The sequence below is a fragment of the Geotrypetes seraphini genome, chromosome 2 (assembly GCF_902459505.1).
Source record: "Geotrypetes seraphini chromosome 2, aGeoSer1.1, whole genome shotgun sequence".
Taxonomy (NCBI): domain Eukaryota; kingdom Metazoa; phylum Chordata; class Amphibia; order Gymnophiona; family Dermophiidae; genus Geotrypetes; species Geotrypetes seraphini.
Window position 1 is genome coordinate 80,331,927 of NC_047085.1, and position 20,352 is coordinate 80,352,278.

The window sequence follows — 20,352 nt, forward strand, 5'->3', positions numbered from 1 at the left end:
TTAGAATGAACTTACAACAATAGGTGTTATCAATGAACCAACCAACCAACAAACTCATTTCTTTATAATTTATTCATACATGTTCATCCAACTGACAGGAGAAGAACTCCAGGTCCGGACTACAGAGTTGTTCGAGGCAGAAAGCAGGTGAATTGCAAAACACACAGGGTGTGCTGTACAGACTCCTGTGTATATTAACAAAAAGCAGTTCCAGTTTGTTTCAATTTTTCCATAAATCTTTAAAAACTACTCTATTTGCCAAACATTTTGAACATTAATTCTTTTGAAATTTTGCTAGTATCTTCTATTTATCATTTGTAAATCATTCCCTGTTTATTTAATTGCTGTAAACCGATTCGAGCCTTCTCAGAATGATGACTCGGTATACAAAGTTAAGCTTTAGTTTAGTTAAGTTTAGTTTATCCAGGTAAGAACCTAATCTTTCATTCTGTTACACAAACACAGGAGTCTGTATATTAGGTGATGTACCAAAGCAGTGTCAGGCATCTAGAGTGGGATAGATGAGCTTGCCCGCAAGACCAAGGACCCAAAGGTGGCATCCTCTTGAGCCACCACATCCACTCTATAGAACCTTGTAAAGGTATAGAGAGAAGACCAAGTAGCTGCTCTACAGATATTTTTGGTGGAACTGCCCAGGATTCTGCCCATGAAGATACCATACCTCTGGTCAAATGAGCTTTGAGCCAGTGTATGTCAACGAAATTTCCATGCAAATCCATCTGGCAATAGAAGCCTTGGAAGCTGGTCTGCCTTGTGTTGAGTGACTGGTTAGAGCATAAAGATGGTCGGAAAGTCAAGATTCATTAGTCCTTTCCAGGTAGTGGAGTAAAACTCTTTGCACATCCAGCCTTTGCAATATTTTATCCTGCTTAGTCAAACCCATAGGCTGAAAGGCAGCAAATGAACTTCTTGGTTGACATGAAAGCGCTTTATTACCAAGTCATTTCAGACTTAAAATGAACATAACATAAGAACATAAGAATTTCCTCTGTCGGGTCAGACCGGAGGTCCATCGTGCCCGGCAGTCCGCTCACGCGGCGGCCCCTCAGGTCCAGGACCTGAAAGTGCTCCTACCCTAAAACTCACATACGCTTTTCGCTTTTGTCCTGTAGAGTAACCTTCTATCTATATCCTGCAATCCCCTTCGCTTCCAGGAAGTCATCCAGTCCCTTTTTGAAACCCAGTATTGTACTCTGTCCTATTACCTCCTTTGGAAGCATGTTCCAGGTGTCCACCACCCTCTGAGTGAAGAAAAACTTCCTTGCATTCGTTCTGAATCTGTCCCCTCTCAGTTTTTCTGGATGACCTCTTGTTTTTGTTGTCCCTGCTAGTCTGAAGAATCTGTCCCTCTCCACCCTCTCTATGCCTTTCATGATTTTATACGTCTGTATCATGTCTCCCCTCAGTCTCCGCTTTTCCAGGGTAAAGAGCCTCAGTTTGTCTAACCTTTCGGCATATGAAAGGTTCTCCATTCCTTTTATCATCCTAGTTGCTCTCCTCTGGTAGACACAGAAGGTAGACACAACCTTCAGAAGAAAGGAAGGTTAAATCCCAGTCTCTGAGATCCTAAGGAAGAGCTCTCTGTAGGAAAGTCTGCAGTTCTGCGATCTGTTTCGCTGAGACTACTGCCACCAGAAATACCGTCTTCACTGTGAGATTCAAAAGGGATGCTTCTTCATCATACAGAGGCTTAGAAATGTCTTCAAGATATTAAAAATCCAGGATAGAAAAGGCTGGTTCAATGGAGGTGGAACCTGAGTGCCCCCTTCAGAAACTGGATCACATCTGGATGAGATGCCAGGAACAGCTTTCCCGATCAGGCTCGGAAGCACGAGAGGCCTGCCATCTGGACTTTGAGACATGCCACCACTAGGCCTTTTTCTAGTTCAGCTTCTAGAAAGGCTAGGATCACAGGAATTGGTGCCTCAAAAGGCTCCACCTGATCTTTGGTGCACCAGAGCTAGAAAGCCTTCCAGGCCTTGGCATAAGCTGCAAATGTCGATGGTTTCTTTGCTCAAAAATAGAGTTGAAATTCCTACCTCTGAATAACCCTTAAGACCACACACTCAAGAGCCATGCTGTAAGACCAAAGCATTCCAGGTTCTCCATGGAATTTGGTCCCTGACTGAGAAGCCCCATATAAACCAGTAGCTTGATATATCTGTTGTTGGAGACACACTAAATCCACATAACAAGGCTAGCGAGGCCAGTCTGGAGCTACCAGGATCACAAGTCTTGGATGATGTGTGATTCTGCAGATGACCCGGTCTACCATGGGCTTTAGAGGAGCTGAACCAACATGTCCAACCCTGTGCTTCCCAGTTCATTTCTTTGGCTGTAGAAGCAATTCATACTTGCATTCTTAACTGAAGCCATCAGGTCCATCACTGGATTTCCCCATCATTGCTTATAAGAACATAGTAATAGCCTTACTGGGTCAGACCAATGGTCCATCTTGGCCAGTATTCTGTCTTTGTGGAGGCCAATCCAAGTCACAAGTACCTTGCAAAAACCAAATAGAAGCAGCGTTCCATGCTACCATCCCATGGTCTGTCTCAAAAGCAGACTATGTACTTTTCCTCCAGGAACTTGTCCAAACCAGGAACTTGTCCAAAGTCTTATCACATTCTCTGGCAATGCGTTTCAGAGCTTAAATATTCTCTGAGTGAAAAAATATTTCCTTCTATTGGTTTTAAAAGTATTATTCTATGACTTCATTATTCTACACCACTCAGGATTTTATAGACTTCAATCATATTTCCCCTCAGCTGTCTCTTTTCCAAGCTGAAGAGCCCTAAACTCTCTAATCTTTCTTCATACGAGAGGAGTTCAATCCTCTTTATTATCTTGGTCACTGTTCTTTGAACTTTTTCTAGTGCTACTATATCTTTTTTGATAAGCAGACCAGAACTGAACGCAATACTCAAAATGAAGTCACATTATAACATAACATTATAACATTCTTAGTCTTGTTAACCATCCCTTTTCTAATAATTCTTAGCATCCTGTTTGCCTTCTTGGCCGCCACCACACATTGGCTGGAAGGCTGTAATAATGCCCAGATCCTTTTCTTGAGCGCTGACCCCCCAGGTGGTTCCCTAGCAACCAATAACTATGATTTGGATTATTCTTCCCAATATACATCACTTTGCATTTGTCCACATTAAATTTCATCTGCCATTTGGACGCCCAGTCTTCAATGGAACAGTGACCACTCCCCTGGGTCTATAGTCTGCCGACTCAAAAAGTCAGCCTCAACACTTTCCACTTCTGCTATGTGGGCTGCAGAGAGCACCTGAAGATGAGCTTCCATCCACTTGAACAACATCTGAGCCTCCAGACATAATGGGAAACTTTGGGTGCCTCCCTGTCTGTTCACATATGCCACCATGGTGGCATTATCACTGTGACTGCCTTTCTTCTCCAATGCACTCAATGCTAGATGAATGACTCATAGTTCCAGATGATTTATGGACCACTTTCTCTGCGGGAGGGTCCACTGGCCCTGTACTGGATAACTACCACAACGGGCCTCCTAGCCAAACAGGTTGGCATCAGTCATTTAGGTCACTCAGGAGGAGATTTGGAGAGGCATGCGCTTTGATAAGGAGCCCCTTTGGAGCCACCAGTGAAAGCTACACCTCGCTTCCCCTGACCAGGGAAACTGCAATTGCAGAGAATGTTGCTATGGGAACTAGCTAGAGAGCAGGGAATCCTGGAGGGGGTGTATGTTTGCTCTTACCCAGGTAAATACTTCCAGGGTGGCCATTGAGCCCAGCACCTAGAGGTAATGTCAGGCCGTGGGCTTTGGCATTGCTAAGAGCCCTGAAATTTGCTTTCTCAGTTTCTGTTTGCATGGCTCAGGAAGAAAGACATGGGCTTTTACCATGTCAAAGCAAACAGCTCTAGATGACTCTTCTTCAGGTTGACTATCCAGCCAAGATCCTGTAGGAGATCCACAACTTGTCACACTGCCTGCTCAACCTCCAGCCATGATGGAGCTCTGATCAAGATGAATGGACAGATGTTGAAATGTTATCAGAAATTAGGGTTGCTAACAAATTGGGTAACACAATAATAATGGGTGAATTCAACTACCCCAATATTGACTGGATGAATGTAATAGCTAGGGAGAAAAAATTCTTTGATGAAATCAAGGACTGCTTTATGGAGCAGCTAGCTCAGGAACCAACAAGAGGTGAAGCAATTCTAGATTTAGTTCTTAGTGGAGCATATGAATTGGTGCAGAAGGTAATGGTGCTGAGGCCGCTTAATAACAGTGATCACAATATGATCAGATTTTATATCATCCCTGGAATAAGTTCTCACAGGAAATCCAATACAACAGCACTTAACTTTTAAAAAGGTGACTATGATAACATGAGAAGAATGGTAAAAAAAGAATCTTAGAGGTGCAGCTGCAAAGGTCAAAAATATACATAAGGCGTGGATGTTGTTCAAAAATACCATCCTGGAAGCCCAGACTAGATATATTTCATGTTTTAAAAAAGTAGGAAGAAAGACCAAATGGCAGCCAGTGTGGTTAACGAGTGAAGTAAAGGAAGCTATTAGAGCTAGAAGAGAAGCTGTCTTGTCCCCCGCACAATCTGGCTTCCGAACAGGCCACAGCACAAAGTCAGTACTCCTGGATATCATAGATGACAGCTGGTCGATACTTGACAAAGGTAGCGATGCCTTACTGGTCCTACTTGACCTTTGACACTGTCAACCACCATCTCCTCTTATCCAGACTCTGTGACCTCAGAATCAAGGACTCTGCCCTCCAGTAGTTCACTTCCTTCCTTCACCAAAGAACCCAAACAGTCCTACTAGAGCCACACAAATCTGACCCCAAAACTATCAAATACGGTATTCCCCAAGGTGCCTTTTTATCCCTCCTCCTATTTAACCTCTACATCATGAGCAAGGGTCATTGACGCCATTTGTGAAAGCTTCAGGTTTGAAAATAATTCTACATGCAAAATGACACCAGCACAAGGTTTTAAAAATTATAACCAAGATTTATTGAATTATTGTTTCTATTTTTCCATTATTAGATCAAAAGAACAGCATCATTGCTTACCGATTGCGCTAATGGGAGATCGTTAGAGGTGCCAAAATACTGGCCTTCTCCTAACGGTCTCGTTTTCATATCTCATTACATTCTATTATATAACTTTTAGCTCAGTGACATCATCAGTATACTAACGAATGACAATTCACCAAAGAGGTGGTCTTAAAAGTTTTGACAAAGGAAAATAAATCCCTCCATGTTTCCATGTTTAAAAGTTTAGAACAGTACATTTGATTTCTGAATTAATATTATAACATATTCAAAAGAATTCTACAATTATTAACAGGGTGCTGAGAAATGCTCAGCCCTAAAGGAAAAAACTTTTCCTAAGCTGACAGTAACTTTAGTCTGGAAGAGGAAAGCTGACAGCTTCATGTTACACACAGTGATAAGCATGGGCTTCCAATGCCCCCCCTTCCTATGCTGGAGACTGAAGCAACAGTCTCTGACTCTAATTACTCCCAGATGTTGCCTCAGGATTTTCCTTAGTGTTTCTTCAGGTTTAAAATATATAAAATATGTTTTTTCAAAGCAACACAGTCATACACTTCATTTATACTTTGCTTCATTCACTCTTTGCTTGGCCAAGCTTTTCCATTCAATAAATCATAATTTTCATTCAAAACTACATCCAATTCAGTTTGAGACACGTTATCCTTCTTTACCAGTCTAACGCAAGCCCATGTGGTATTAATTAACACCACGAGGCTAGGAGCGGGAAAACTCAGAGAGGACAAAGACAGAATATTATTCACTGGCCCAAGATGGTGGCCGAAGACAGGACAGATATAGTACACTCAAAGAACCCAAACTGGATTCCATGTAATCATGATTTCCACCATGATTTGGCTCAACAGCAAATAAATACACAGATATTATTATGCTTTCCCTTATATTAATCCTTAGTGTATTTTTCTCTGGCCTTAGCTACATTATATTTAAATTTTTATTCATCTGTTTTTCCGTACGCTTCTATTTGGGCGTGGTCCTTAACTAACACAGATGTTTGTCTAACTAGAATTACCCAGAATCATACGAAAAACTGGCCTTTTGTAGAAAACTTCACAAAAATACTGCACTATCATGCCCTAACATCCATTCCCATTTCCGTCCCATAACCAGCCTGCTGGCCACGAGCCACTACTCAATAATATAGCCCAAAAGTACAACATTAAAATCAACTCCTACGCCGATGACATCCAGTTACTCCTCCCACTAGATAAAAACTGATCATCCCAAATCGCCAACCTCCAACTCTGCCTTTCCGACATGAAAACCTGGATGACAAACAACAAACTACAACTGAATGCCTCCAAGACCAAACTTTTATGGATCAGGAAAAAATCTACCAAATACACACGCCCAACACTATCCAGGGATTCCACTTCACTAACAGCAGCAGATCAGGTACGCAACCTAGGAGTAACTTTAGACGGCCACCTGTCCCGGTCCACCCACATATCTCAAGTAGTTTCCACCTCCTTCTACTACCTCCTCCAACTGAAATGGATCAAACCCAAATCTCCAAACCAGATCTAGCCTAACTCTTCTACGCCTATGTTCTCTTCAGGATAGATTACTGCAACTCCCTATTTAACTGAGTGGCCAAAAAAGATCTCAAACGCCTCCAGCGTGTACAAAATGCAGCAATCCGCCTCCTACACAGGCTCAACTACCGCGACCCCATCTCCCCAGCCCTCCGCGCAGAGCACTGGCTTCTGATCAACCAACGCTGTGCATTCAAGGCCCTGGTAATAGCGCATAAAAGAATTTACACCACCATCTCAGCCTACATAGGATCTAAGCTAACCCTATACATCCCCACCCGCCTCCTCCGCTCTGAAACGGAGAAACACCTATGCATCCCCCAGGAAGTTCTCTCCTGTCAGAAACTGCCCGCAAATGCTCCTACAGCCATTTCATCCCCCAACTCTGGAATCAACTCACCCCGCAAATCAGATTACAGAACTCATTGATAACCTTCCAGAAAGCTGTAAAGATCCTCCTCTTCAATTAAAATTCCAACTGCAATCTACCCCCATCGCCCCCTTAAATTCCCCCTTCCTTCTGCATGCACTTCTCCATTCTTAACCTATACTTAAGTTGCTGTATAGTCTTTGTACTGTCCAAATGTATTCCACTGTGAATGTTTGCTTGTAACCCGTTCTGAGCTACTGGGAGGATGGGATAGAAATCGAATAAAATAAATAATGCTAAGCACCCGAGTAGAGCATGACTATGCACAGAGCATGACTATGGGTAGAGCGTGACTTAGGCACCGCTAAGTGTGATTCTCCAAAAACACAGGCGCCTGAAATGTAGGCCCTAAAAACCCTGGCCTACATTTCAGGCGCGATTCTATAAATGGCACCATTGTGTTTATTTTTTTAGGAGCTACTTGGACTGATAAGGGAGTCTCCCGATTTTTAAATAAAGTGTCTATCATAACTTTGTGTAAGGGTATCTTAATGCACTCATTTGATGGTGTTTCAAAGTCAAGGATTAGGCCAGATAAACGCCTTTAAAGCCTGTGAGGACTGCATCTGCAGTAACATAGCCTGGATCTCCTGGAGAATTGGTGCAATGGCATTGAAGTACTCTGCTGTATCAGTTGAAGTGGTGCAGAAGACCTTGATGCCTTTGTGGAAACATCTGGACAGATGATGAAAGTCATTTGAACACTGATACTTACTATGCATCGAGGAATTTGATGCTTGGGAGGACACCATGATATGTCTAGAAGGGGAAGAACGTTTGTGCTTCTTAGCGTACATGTTACATCCTTTGAGACATGAGGCATTGAGGAAGATGATGTAGAGTCCTGGCACTGTATGGCGCCCAATGTCCACCATTCTCAATGCTGTGTCAATGCAGCCAGTGTCAATGTCGATGCTAGGATCACAAAAGGCTCGGTATTGGGATTTGAGCCCCTGCTATGCTCAATGTCAATGCTGAAGCAATACTAAAAAGTTTCTCAAATTGAAGTTTGTGGAATCTGAGTGACTTCTTTTTCATACAGAGACAGAGGACACAGTTAATGTTCCAATGATCAGGACCAAGACATTGAATGTATCAATAATAAGGGTCAGAGCCTGAAATGTTCTAATTACACTGAGAGCATTTTTTTTAAAACATTTCGTACCTTCTTTGATATGGAGGGGAAAATGGCCATGCAAAGTCAAAAGGCTCAATGGCCCAGGGAGCTCAAGTAAAAGGTATCCCAAAATCAATCAATGCTCCCAGTAAGAAAAAAGGACTCAAAGTGGCCCTAAGGCCAAAAACAAAAAAGTTGACCAAATTAAACCAAAGTTGGTAGGCATACAGGGGTACAGTAAAAACAAAGAATTATGATTGAAACACCCCCCTCCCCCCAAAAAAATAAAGATAGGAAGGCACTCAAAAATTGAAAAGTTTAATGTTCTGAAGAGAACACTGAAGGCTCAGCTTCGCAGAAAACAAAGAACTGCATGTCCCACAAGCTGATATCAGGCAGGAAGGCACCTGCACACATGCAGTATGTGCACTGCCTTAAAACATTTAAAGTGACTGCACTTGGTAGTATCCGTATCGGGTTCTGTGGATGACAAAATCCACATGTGAGAATAAAATGCCTGCTTGTCCACAGACAACATACCATTAGAGTCAACAGATGAAAACTTAACAGAGATTTCGGCAGTTGGAACCCAAGCACAGTACCGGGTAAAGCTTTGGATTCTTGCCCAGAAATAGCTAAGAATAAAAATTAAAAAAAAAAAAAAAAAAATTTAAATTGAATCAGGTTGGGTAGACTGGATGGACTATTCGGGTCTTTATCTGCCGTCATCTACTATGTTACTATGTTACTATATTCTCCTTCGTACAGCTGGGAAAAGAGAGTTCCAAAAAGGCTCCCAAATCTCCTGAAATTGCATACCTCCAGTGGAGGCCAAATCTGATATCTTGCAGCGTTCCACAGTAAGTACTGAGATTTTTTTTGTCATTTTAAATATGTATGTTAATTTGTAAATCATCTATCCCCTCTTCTACGAAAGCGCACTAGCGGTTTTATTGTTTATTATTGTTTATTGTTTATTCAGGTTTTTGATTAAACGCTTTTTCAAAACTACAAAGCGTTGAACAAGATTTAGAATTAACATTTAAACAAAAAAATTAACAAATAAAACATACATTTCTACATAAAAAAACTACAAGACTGACAACAAATACATACTAGGTAAACCAGACCGAAAAGCCCCTGGACACGAATAGGAAGAGGGGGAGAAATACAATCGATATAGAAAATGTTTTTAGCGCAGAGAGCCGCTCTGAATGGCCCATGCTGCCTATGACACTCATAGGAACTCAGTAAGCATCGGGAGCAGTGCGGGCCATTCAGCACGGCTCTCTGTGCTAAAAAACACTAGTGCAGTTTCGTAGAAGAGGGAGCTAGTAGTACAGTATAGAAACTGTGGAAATTAATAAATAAAGTAAATAAATATTTGGATAAATTTTCAATTCTGTTCCCTTTTCAGCATGGGTTTCGTACAAACTATAGTACGGAAACACTACTGATTTCATTGGTAGCGAAAGTTCAGGGTCTTCTATCTCAGGGTCTATATGCAATTTTGCTACAATTTGACTTATCAACGCCTTGTTGTCAACCATAATACTTTGATTCAATTTATAGCTAATATTGGTCTTAACAGAAAGGTATTACTAAACTAAACTAAACCTTAGGTTTGTATACCGCGCCATCTCCGCAAGCGTATTAGACTAGTTTAAAGGTTTTTTGATATTAAGATCATATCGAGTCCATAATGAGGGCAAGTTTTCATCTATTTGGACCTCTGCTTGTGGGGTGCCGCAGGGCTCTCTACTGTCCCCTATTTTGTTTAATATTTATATGACTACTTTGCAATCTTTTGAAACTATTTTCAATAGAAACAATTTATAATTATGCAGATGATATTTTTATTTTGTTGGAAGTTGATCCTTTACTGAATAGTTTAAAATCAGACATTAATTCCTGCATCTTAAGAATTCAAGATTGGGTATCTTCAGTGTGCATGAACTTAAATACTACTAAGACAAAGTTATTATGGTTTGGGCCAAAAATTGAGCAGTTGCCCAGCTCAATTTTGTTAACCTCTGGAGACTCATTGAAAATTGATTTTTCATGTAGGATTCTGGATTTTATTCTGGATTCTTCACACTCATTATCTAATCAGATTAATCATTTTACATAAAAACGCTTTTTCAGTTTAAAGATGCTTAGAAGAGTATATCATTTTTTTTTCAGCAACATTTTGCAGTTTTGGTTCAGGCCATTATTTTATCTCAGTTGGACTATGTGGCAACTTGCTTTATGCTTGTTTAAGCAAATGTAATCTGAGGAGGCTACAACTTATTCAGAATACGGTGGCAAAATTGATATATGGTAAACATAAATATGACCATGTCACACCTTTACTGAGATCCCTTCACTGGCTTCATGTCTACTGGATGATCCAATTTAAATGTGCAACTGTAATTTTCAAAATCCTATATGGTATTTTTCTTCTTTGGTCCCTGTTTCATTCAATTCACAATAAATCTCTAATTCTAGGAGCTCTCAAAAATATAAATTTGGCTTTCCCACTGTTAAGGGAATAAAAACTATGGCCAATTTTTGTCAAGCATTTTCTTTTTTATTCGTAAAAGTTTGAAATGACCTTCCTTCTATAGAGTTCTCTCTCATCTACCCACTTTTCATATAGCATTGAAGACACATCTATTTCAGAAATTTACTAATGATTCTTCTTTTTCAAATAATCAACCATAAAAAATAAAAAATTTTGGCCTAAAAGATATAGGACTCCTTTTACAAAGCCGTGCTAGCGGTTTTATCGCGTGCTAGCCGGAAATCTACCACCTGCTCAAAAGGAGGCAGTAACAGTTAGCGCGTGCAGCAATCTAGTGCGCGTTATTCTGCGTGTTAAGGCCCTAGCGTGGCTTTGTAAAAGGAGCCCATAGTTTCTGTTCTAATCTCTTGTACAATTTATTAATATCTTGTTAACCGAGTCGAGCCCTCCTGTTGGGATGAATCAGTATATAAAATCAAAGATTAGATTAGATGTGAATGATTGCCAATGTAGAATTCATGATTAAGTATTGTCCAGGTGCCTAACTTTAGGCAACCTGTAGAGAATTACCCGCTATGTGTATATTTAGGAATCTGAGGGTTTGAGCCAGGGAATAGAAATATGAATGAACGAGAACAATAAAATAAGTGACAAGCACTGCAATATATTTTTGCTAAAAAAACAAGAGAGACTTACCAAATATATTAGTTGATATTTTGGTTATCTTATTTCCAAACATGTACAACTTCTCCAATGATTTGAGATATTTCAGCGCTTCTGGAACTTCTTCAAAGACATTGTTTCCCAAATTTAATACTGTCAACTGAAAAAACATGTATACAATTATACATACCGGACATAATACATCAAAGTTTTTCCTCACTAGCATAAACAGGGTGAGAAGAATTTATAAAATCAAGCCTTTGTGTTTGACCTATTACACTGTGGAAATCACTAGAGTAATATGATGACTTCTTTCACACATCAGAGTGCAGTATGTAGTTGTACTGCCCATGACTAATGCTATAAAGAGATTATGCCCTCACCTTGATAATATCTTTTCAAATAGATAAGTGAGACATTCTAGACATGTAAGATATCTCCCAATGGCCGTGTGCCATATGCAGAAGGAATCCACTCTGGATTTTTTTCTGTGACTCTCCTCTACTTCACTATGAGCTCTAGGACCACCTGTAGTTAGTACCCAAGCACCAAGAGCTCCATCACAGAACGTGAAGTAGGGTCACCAATGGGAATATTCCCAAGAAGCAACTGTTCTCCTCAAAAAGGAACATTAGAATAACAAACAGCTAATAGCCAACCACAGCATCTAAGGAGCTCAGAAAGTACCCCTGCATGTGCTGTGAACATACTTACAGAATTCTTCAAGGCCCAAAAGGGCTGACTGGCAACCAAGAAACAAACTTGGATAAGCATAAACAAAATGAGACAGCAGGAAGGCGCAAGAAGGACAGGGTGGGAGTCTAGAATGTGTCACCTATCTACTGGAAAAGATATTATCAAGGTAAGGATATAATCTCTTTTTCCATTGCAATAGATGAGACATTCTGGACATGTGGGATGTACAGAAGCAGTCCCAAAAATCTAGGGCAGGCTGTCTGTGCTGACCCTCAAGACTGAGGATCCAAGGCAGAGCCCTGGCTTACCACCACATCTACTCTGTAAAATTTGGCAAACGTGGGCAGAGTGGACCAAGTAGATTCCCTACAAATCTCCTCAGAAGAGATCACCCTAGCCTCAGTCTACAAAGAGACCATATTTTTGGTAGAATGCTCCTTAACAGAAACCAGAGATTGTTTACTGCAATGAATGTAGGCTGACAAAATGGTCTTACTGATCCATCTGGAAAAGATGGCCTTGAAAGTGGCCACTCAGAAGACTGAGTCAGCACAAAAAGATGGTCAGAGAGGCGAAACTCATTTGTGACCTCTAAACAGCACAGAAGAACTCTATGGACATCCAATTGCTGCAAAAGGTAGTCCTGTTTCACAGAACCAGTAGGCTGAAAAAAATCAAACACACGTCCTGAAGAACATAAAATGCTGACACCACCTTCGGCAGGAACGAAGGAACTGTGTGGAGAAAGAACCCTATCTCTGAGATCTGCAGGAAAGGCTCTCCTCAAGACCCAGCCTGGAGTTCCAAGACACATCTCACTGAAGGGTGACCAGAAAAACTACCTGTAGCATGAAGTCCAAGAGAGAAACATCTGTCAGAGGCTCAAATGGAGCCTTGGGGAGGCCAGAGAAAACCAAATTAAGGTCCCATGAAGGTAACGCGCTTAATTGGTGGTCCAAAGTGAAGAACACCTTTCAGAAATCTGGCCATGTCAGGGTGAGACACAATCAAAGGACTATGGTCTCAAGCTCTGAAACAAAAGAGCCCAGCAAGTTGGACCCAAAGAGAAGCCATGGTGAGTCCCTTATCAAGGTGCGCTGGGAGAAATGCCAGCACTACTGAATCAGGAACAGAATACGGCTCCACACTGTCCTGGTCACAACAATGGTGGAGAGCCTTCTATGCCTCAGCTTAGGCAAACACAAAAGTCGATTTCTTAGATTTCATAAGAGTAGAAAGGACTCCAGCAGAGTACCCTTTGCACTCTAAACCTTCACGCTCAATAGCCAAGTCATAAGAGCAAAGTGATTGGGATTCTCCATACAGACTGGATCCTGAAAGAGAAGGTCTGGAATAGGCTGCAACTGAAGACCTTGACCTACACGAAGATGCATCAGATCTGTGTAACACAGTCTGTGAGGCTCATCTGGAGCCACCAGAATGACCCTTCCCTCAAGAGTCACAAGTTGGCAAAGGACCCAACCTATCATGGGCTAGGGAGGAAACATACAGTAGAACTCCCTGTGGCTACTGCTTTACCAGCACATCTAGGTCCTTGCTTCTGGGCTCAGATCTTTGACTGAAGAACCGGATGGCTTTTGAGTGCTGTGTTGCTGCTACTATGTCAGCTTGTGACTGATACCAGCGCCGCACAGTGGCTGGAGATGATGCACCACCCAGAGAAAGAACAGGCAGGATTCCTTAGCCAGAGAAACACTCTTGCGTTCTCTCTGGCGAGTGACAAATGCCACCGCTGTTGCATTGTCATAGAAGACTCGGACTGCTGGACCTTCCAGACATCTGCAACTTCACCAGAGCCAAGCAAATGGCCCGCTGCTCCAAGCGGTTGATTTATCATTGGCTTAGAGAGGGTGTCCTATGCCTCTGAATAGGATGATGGTTGCCATGGCATCTGTCGCCACAACCATTCAAGATGCAATCCGCAACTGCATGCCCCTGGAGAGGAACTGCAGAAGGAGCCACCAATTCATGCTGGCCTAGGCCTCCAGAGTCCAACAAAGAGCACCTTGCAACACTATTTGCGGAGCCTAGTGTGACAGCTACATGTGCTGCAAAGGGCGCATAAGCATCCTTGCCCAAGGGACTACGTCCATGGAGGCCACATATCCAGTTTCATCAGCAGTTGATCAAGTATCCGAGAGATAAGAAGCACCAAGCTCAATCTTAGCCACCTCTTGATCCACCAAGGACTAGTCATCAGATTCCCAGACAAGGTACCGCTCAGATCACCTGCCCGTCACCCCCCCAAAGGTTGCCCACCAGGACCCCTTAAACACCTGGGCCAACCAGAATCTTAGGCCCATCTCCCAGTGCATTCAGGGCGTGACCTAAGATTCCGATTGACCAGATCCCTTAGGTCCCTTTTCACTCTGGGCGCAGAGAGGCAATGAAAAGGCCTAGGCTGGTTTTAGATACATCTAAAACCTTGTTCAATTATTAGTACTTGGACGATCTATCTTTTTGATCGTCCATGTGCCGATTTAGGCGGGTTTTTAGACATTTTTTTAAAATTATGTACCTTCTAATATATGGAATCCCGAAGGGACGTAATAGAATAAATATTTACTCTATAGCCGCAGCTCCCTGGGGAGCCATTACTGACATACAGGGGAGCCACAGATTATTCTTATATTAGACATCTTTTACAACCTTAAGAAATTAAAAAGTATATAGAAATAAAAATACTACAACTGAATCTTCAGGTTCATTAGTTACACTTTTGATGTTTATGGTCAGTGTAACAGTTTGTTTTGTTATCGTGTGAATATAATCTCCATGGGGGAAACATTCTGAGGTTCATAATCTAAATAGAAATAAATCTAAAAACCCGCCTAAATTGGTACTTGGATGACCTAAAAGACAGTCGTTCAACTGTCGATAATCAAAATGGGTTTTAGACGTATCTAAAAGCAGCTTAGGACTTTTCACTGCCGCTATGCGCCCAGAGTAAAAAGGGGCATTTTCCGAGGGGTGGTTAGGGTGGGAGGTGGCTGGGATGTGGGCCAACCTAGACTTAGTCGTTCTGCAGCGATAATCAAAAGTTTAACAAGACTGCCTAGATGTAACTTATACGTTGTGACTTAGATGATCTTAAAACAGGTCTAAGTGTCCAGAAGGTATGCAAAGTGACCAGATAACCACTGCAGGGACAAAGTACAGACCCCAACCATAAATTGAAAAACCCACTTAAATCATAGAGTGTGATGAAAGGAGGGAGAGGATCTCAGAAACCCCCAAGACTAATTGGACAATTAAAGACTTATAAGGTTCCACATTTAAATCATCGATCCTACTATCCTCGTCCTTCCAATTCTAAATTTTAAATATTTACTTTTTTAAAAACTATTTATTTAGATAATTGCTATAAATTACAGAAACGTCATTTTACTTCCTTCACTTCCAAATATATAACAAATAAAGGAGTTTAATCACTTTTCTGTTTGATGATCTAGGCAGCCACAGCCCGACGGGACCCGTTTCACCAAAACTTAATGGCTTTATCAAGGTTTCATATTACTTGCCGCCTATTTCATGAGCTGATGCACTCCATTCTTAGGGCTCGGTACTCATTTGCTTCTATTATCAAGCTGGTTTCTGAGATCCTCTCCCTCCTTTCATCACACTCTATGACAGGGGTGTCCAACCTGTGGCCCGAGGGCCGCATGTGGCCCTGTGACGTATTTTGTGCGGTCCCGGTCGAGGGCAATGCAGTGTTTTCCTCTGCTGCCCCCGGGTGTTTACCGTCTTGCCGGCTCCCTCCTCTGTCTTGCTGCAGCGTTTGCGTGGCCCCAGAAAAAATTTTTTCGGACAATGCGGCCCAACTAAATAGCTAAAAGTTTGGACACCCCTGCTCTATGAGTTAGAGAGTGGGTTTCTCAGTTTATGGTTGGAGTTTGTCCAAAGTGATCCCACTTACCATCTAGCTGATTAACATACTCCCCCAGTGATCACTGACTTAGGCAATCTAAAAACAGGTCTAAGTGTCCAGAAGGTATGCAAAGTGACCAGATAACCACTGCAGTTACAAAGTACAGACCTCCACACTCTCCTCCAGTGATTACTGACCCCCCCATCATAAAAATCGGAATAAAAATGTACATACCTGCCTCCAGAACATCAGCACTTGGCTTAGGAAAGCCTAGTAGAGCTGCACAGAGGTGGCTTAAGTAGTCTGGGGGGGTGGGCTAGTGAACCATAGAGAGGACCCAGACCCATAAGCCACTCTAACCATTGCATTCATGGTGAAAAATGTGCACCCAACAAAACTCTCCAAAACCTTATTGTACTGCCATATAGGTGGCGCCTGCAGCCATAAGGGCTATTGGGGTGGTAGATAGGTGGATATAGTAAGTTTTGGGGGTGTTTTGGGGAGCTCATCATGACCTGCAAGGGAGTTGTGGTGAGATGTTTATGTGGCACCCTTTTTGTGCAATTCACAGCAGTGCCCTGTAAGGTGCCCCACTACTCTGTTGCCATGTCTGGGTGGCCAATCCATCACTTTGCTGACCCCTCCCACATCCAAAAGGTCTTTTTCTAGCCGTTTTGAACTTGGACAATTTTTTAGATGAGAAATCAGTATAAAGATAGATGACTTAGCGGTCTGGACGATTAAACGGCTGGACATAGAGGTAAGCGATTCCCAAAAAAATATATATTTTGGACGTATTTTTCAAAGATGGACTTTAGACACTGCCAACTTTGGATGACTAGTGCCTTAGGCCCTAAATGGACTTAGACTTATTTTTTATTATGCCGCTCTATGCATATGACTAGTGTGCATGCCTAGTGACCTCTATTTGAATGTAAGTAATCAGTGAATTGTTGGAGCAAACTCAGCTGTTACACTTGTATTTATCAAACTTTACTAGCAAAATAATAATACTAATGTAAGTATTTTACTCATATATTATTGCTGAGTAAATGTCTTTTTCTGTAAATGTCAAGTTCTGATCAACATAATTTTTTTAAATTTGTTTCAGATCCCTAAAAATGGACAATTTTTATTGAATTTTAATAAGCATACGACAGCACAAAATGAAGAGCCTGCACCACAAACAAGTAGCGGGTGTGCAAAAAAGAGAAAATATCGTAAATATGACGATAATTATTTGGACTTTGGCTTCACGTCAACAAATGTTAACGGAGAAGAAAATGCAATGTGTAGTATGTTTGAAAATTTTGGCACTAGACTGTATGCTTTCAAGTAAATTGAAGCATCATTTAGAAACTAATCATTCACATTCGATTAATAAAACTCATGACTTCTTTACTAGAAAATTAAAAGGACAGTAAGGTACAATTTCTCGGCATTTGTCAATACTAAACAATGCTCTGCTAGTCTCATACAAGGTTGCATATAGAGTTGCTAAGTGTAAAAAAACCCATACCATTGTGGAACAACTGATTCTACCTGCTGCTATAGATATGGAGAACATTATGACTGGCAAATCTGCAGAGGAAAGTACTTTCAAATGTACCTTTAACTAATAATACTATCAGTTGGAGAATTCAACATATGTTAGAAGACATCAATGACCAATCGTTTAAAAAACTAAAAGGGAATTTGGCTTGCAGTTAGATGAGGGAACAAAGTGTATTGAGGTCTGTACGGATCCATTACATAATACATAGAAAAGTACTCACATCAAAGCATTTGAGTACTACATTGAATTTCGTCTTAGATGTGATAAACTTTATAAAAACTTGCCCAGTAAAAGCAAGATTTTTCAAAAAATTGTGTTAATATATGAGAGCTGAATACTGCCACTCACGCTGGCTTTCTTGTGGCAATATGTTGGCCTGTATATTTCATTTACGACAAGAACTCTACATTTTTCTTGAAGAAGAAAAACATGAGTATGCCAAAAACTTTGTAGAGACAGAGTTTTTGATGAAACTAGCATACTTATGTAATATTTTTGAAAAGTTAAATACGATGAATCATTCCTTACAAGGAGACAACATGCACATTTTGAAATTGATCAAGAAGATTTCAGCTTGTGGTGAAAATTACAATTGTGGTGGAGAAAAATTCATGAAGACTGTGGCAAAGATTGCTTTCCCCTTTTGCAGAAGGGGAAGCGACCAGCGAGAGAGGAGGTGGGGCCGTTGGACGATGGGGATAGGAAGGGAGTGATTAAGGAGGATAAAGAGGTAGCTGAGAGGTTGAACACGTTCTTCTCGTCGGTTTTCACGAGCGAAGACACATCTAATATACCGGACTCAGAGGAGCTCATGAATGGGGAACAGGCTGAAAAATTGGAACACATAGAGGTAAGTAAGGAGGATGTCCTCAAACAGATAGACAGGCTGAAATGCGGCAAATCACCGGGCCCGGACGGGATCCACCCAAGGGTTCTGAAGGAACTAAGACAAGAAATAGCGGGCACAATCCAGCATGTTTGCAACCTATCCTTGAAAACTGGTGAGGTACCAGAGGACTGGAAATTGGCGAATGTCACACCTATCTTCAAGAAGGGATCGAGGGGTGACCCCGGGAACTACAGGCCGGTGAGCCTGACTTCAATTATAGGGAAGATGGTGGAAGCTATGATCAAGGACGGCATTTGCGAGCACATCGAGAGGAATGGCCTACTGAGAACAAGCCAACACGGATTCTGTAAGGGAAGGTCGTGCCTAACGAACCTTCTGTACTTCTTTGAGGGAATAAGCAGTCGGGTGGACAATGGGGAACCCATAGACATCATTTACCTCGATTTTCAAAAGGCTTTCGACAAGGTGCCACATGAAAGGCTGCTTAAGAAGCTGTGGAACCACGGGGTGGGAGGGGATGTGCACAGATGGATCAAGCACTGGTTGTCGGGTAGACTGCAGAGGGTCGGATTAAAGGGTCAATATTCTGACTGGAGGGGAGTCACAAGTGGTGTGCCACAGGGGTCGGTGCTGGGGCCATTACTCTTTAACATATTTATCAATGACCTGGAAAAGGAGGCAAAGTGCGAGGTTATAAAATTTGCAGACGATACCAAACTGTGCGGCAGAGTTAAGACCAGGGAGGAGTGTGAGGACCTACAAAGGGACCTGGACAAGCTGGAAGACTGGGCAAACAAATGGCAAATGCGCTTTAACGTGGACAAATGCAAGGTCATGCATATAGGGAAAAAGAACCCGTTGTTCAACTACAAATTGGGGGGTGTATTATTGGGAGACAGCAGACTTGAGAGAGACTTGGGTGTGCTGGTGGATGCATCGATGAAGCCATCTGCACAGTGTGCAGCAGCCTCGAAAAAAGCCAACAGGATGCTGGGCATCATAAAGAAGGGCATAACAACCAGAACACGGGAAGTCATCATGCCATTGTATCGAGCGATGGTGCGTCCACATCTGGAATACTGCGTTCAGTATTGGTCGCCGCACCTCAAGAAGGACATGGCAGTACTTGAGAGAGTCCAAAGGAGAGCAACGAAAATGGTAAAAGGGCTGGAACACTGCCCATACGCCGAGAGGTTGGATAGGCTGGGGCTTTTCTCTCTGGAGAAGAGGAGGCTCAGGGGAGATATGATAGAGACCTTCAAGATCATGAGGGGCATAGAGAGGGTGGATAGGGACAGATTCTTCAGACTGAAAGGGACAGCAAATACGAGGGGGCATTCGGAGAAACTGAAGGGAGATAGGTTCAAAACAAATGCAAGGAAGTTTTTTTTCACCCAAAGGGTCGTGGACACTTGGAATGCGCTACCGGAGGAAGTGATCAGGCAGAGTACGGTACAGGGATTCAAACAGGGATTGGACGGATTCCTGAAGGATAAAGGGATCGTGGGATACTGAGGGAGGAGCTGGGATGTAACAAAAGTATAGAAAGCTAATCAAGTAATGAGTATAGAAACCAAACCAGGTCGTGCATGTGCAAGACCGGAAGGTTAGGACTCCGATAGGAAGACAGGATTTAAATGAGAAACCAAGGTGGCAAGGGAGCCTCTTCTGGTGATACAGACAGGTCGTGACCAGTCTGGGCCGCCGCGGGAGCGGACTGCCGGGCAGGATGGACCTATGGTCTGACCCGGCGGAGGCACTGCTTATGTTCTTATGTTCTTATGTTCAATGATTTTAGGACCAAGAATCAAGATATGAGAATACATAAGAGAATAGATTCAGGGAAAAAAAATTATAAACAAAACAACTGATGGAAACATAAAACAGCCTCCCAGTGCAGATAATAAATATAGTACTGGATTTCTGAAAGCCAGAGATATCAAGAATCTTAATAGTGATCAGAAAGAAGGCATCAATTACGGTATGTGGTATTACAATGCAGAA

General features: G+C 42.0%; 1 protein-coding gene and 1 long non-coding RNA gene across 2 annotated transcripts in view; one reads left to right on the top strand and one right to left on the bottom strand.

Annotated features, from left to right (window-relative positions):
• Nucleotides 1–17,327, top strand: part of LOC117355179 — an 88,795-nt gene extending 71,468 nt beyond the window's left edge. Inside the window, exon 3 of the long non-coding RNA XR_004538318.1 lies at nt 17,055–17,327. This is a non-coding gene — a long non-coding RNA (uncharacterized LOC117355179). The remainder of the gene's footprint in view (nt 1–17,054) is intronic.
• LRRC69 (leucine rich repeat containing 69) overlaps nt 1–20,352 on the bottom strand; it is a 91,848-nt gene that overhangs the window by 62,824 nt on the left and 8,672 nt on the right. Inside the window, exon 2 of the mRNA XM_033933335.1 lies at nt 11,392–11,518. Within this exon, the coding sequence (XP_033789226.1) occupies nt 11,392–11,518 (127 nt within the window). The remainder of the gene's footprint in view (nt 1–11,391; nt 11,519–20,352) is intronic.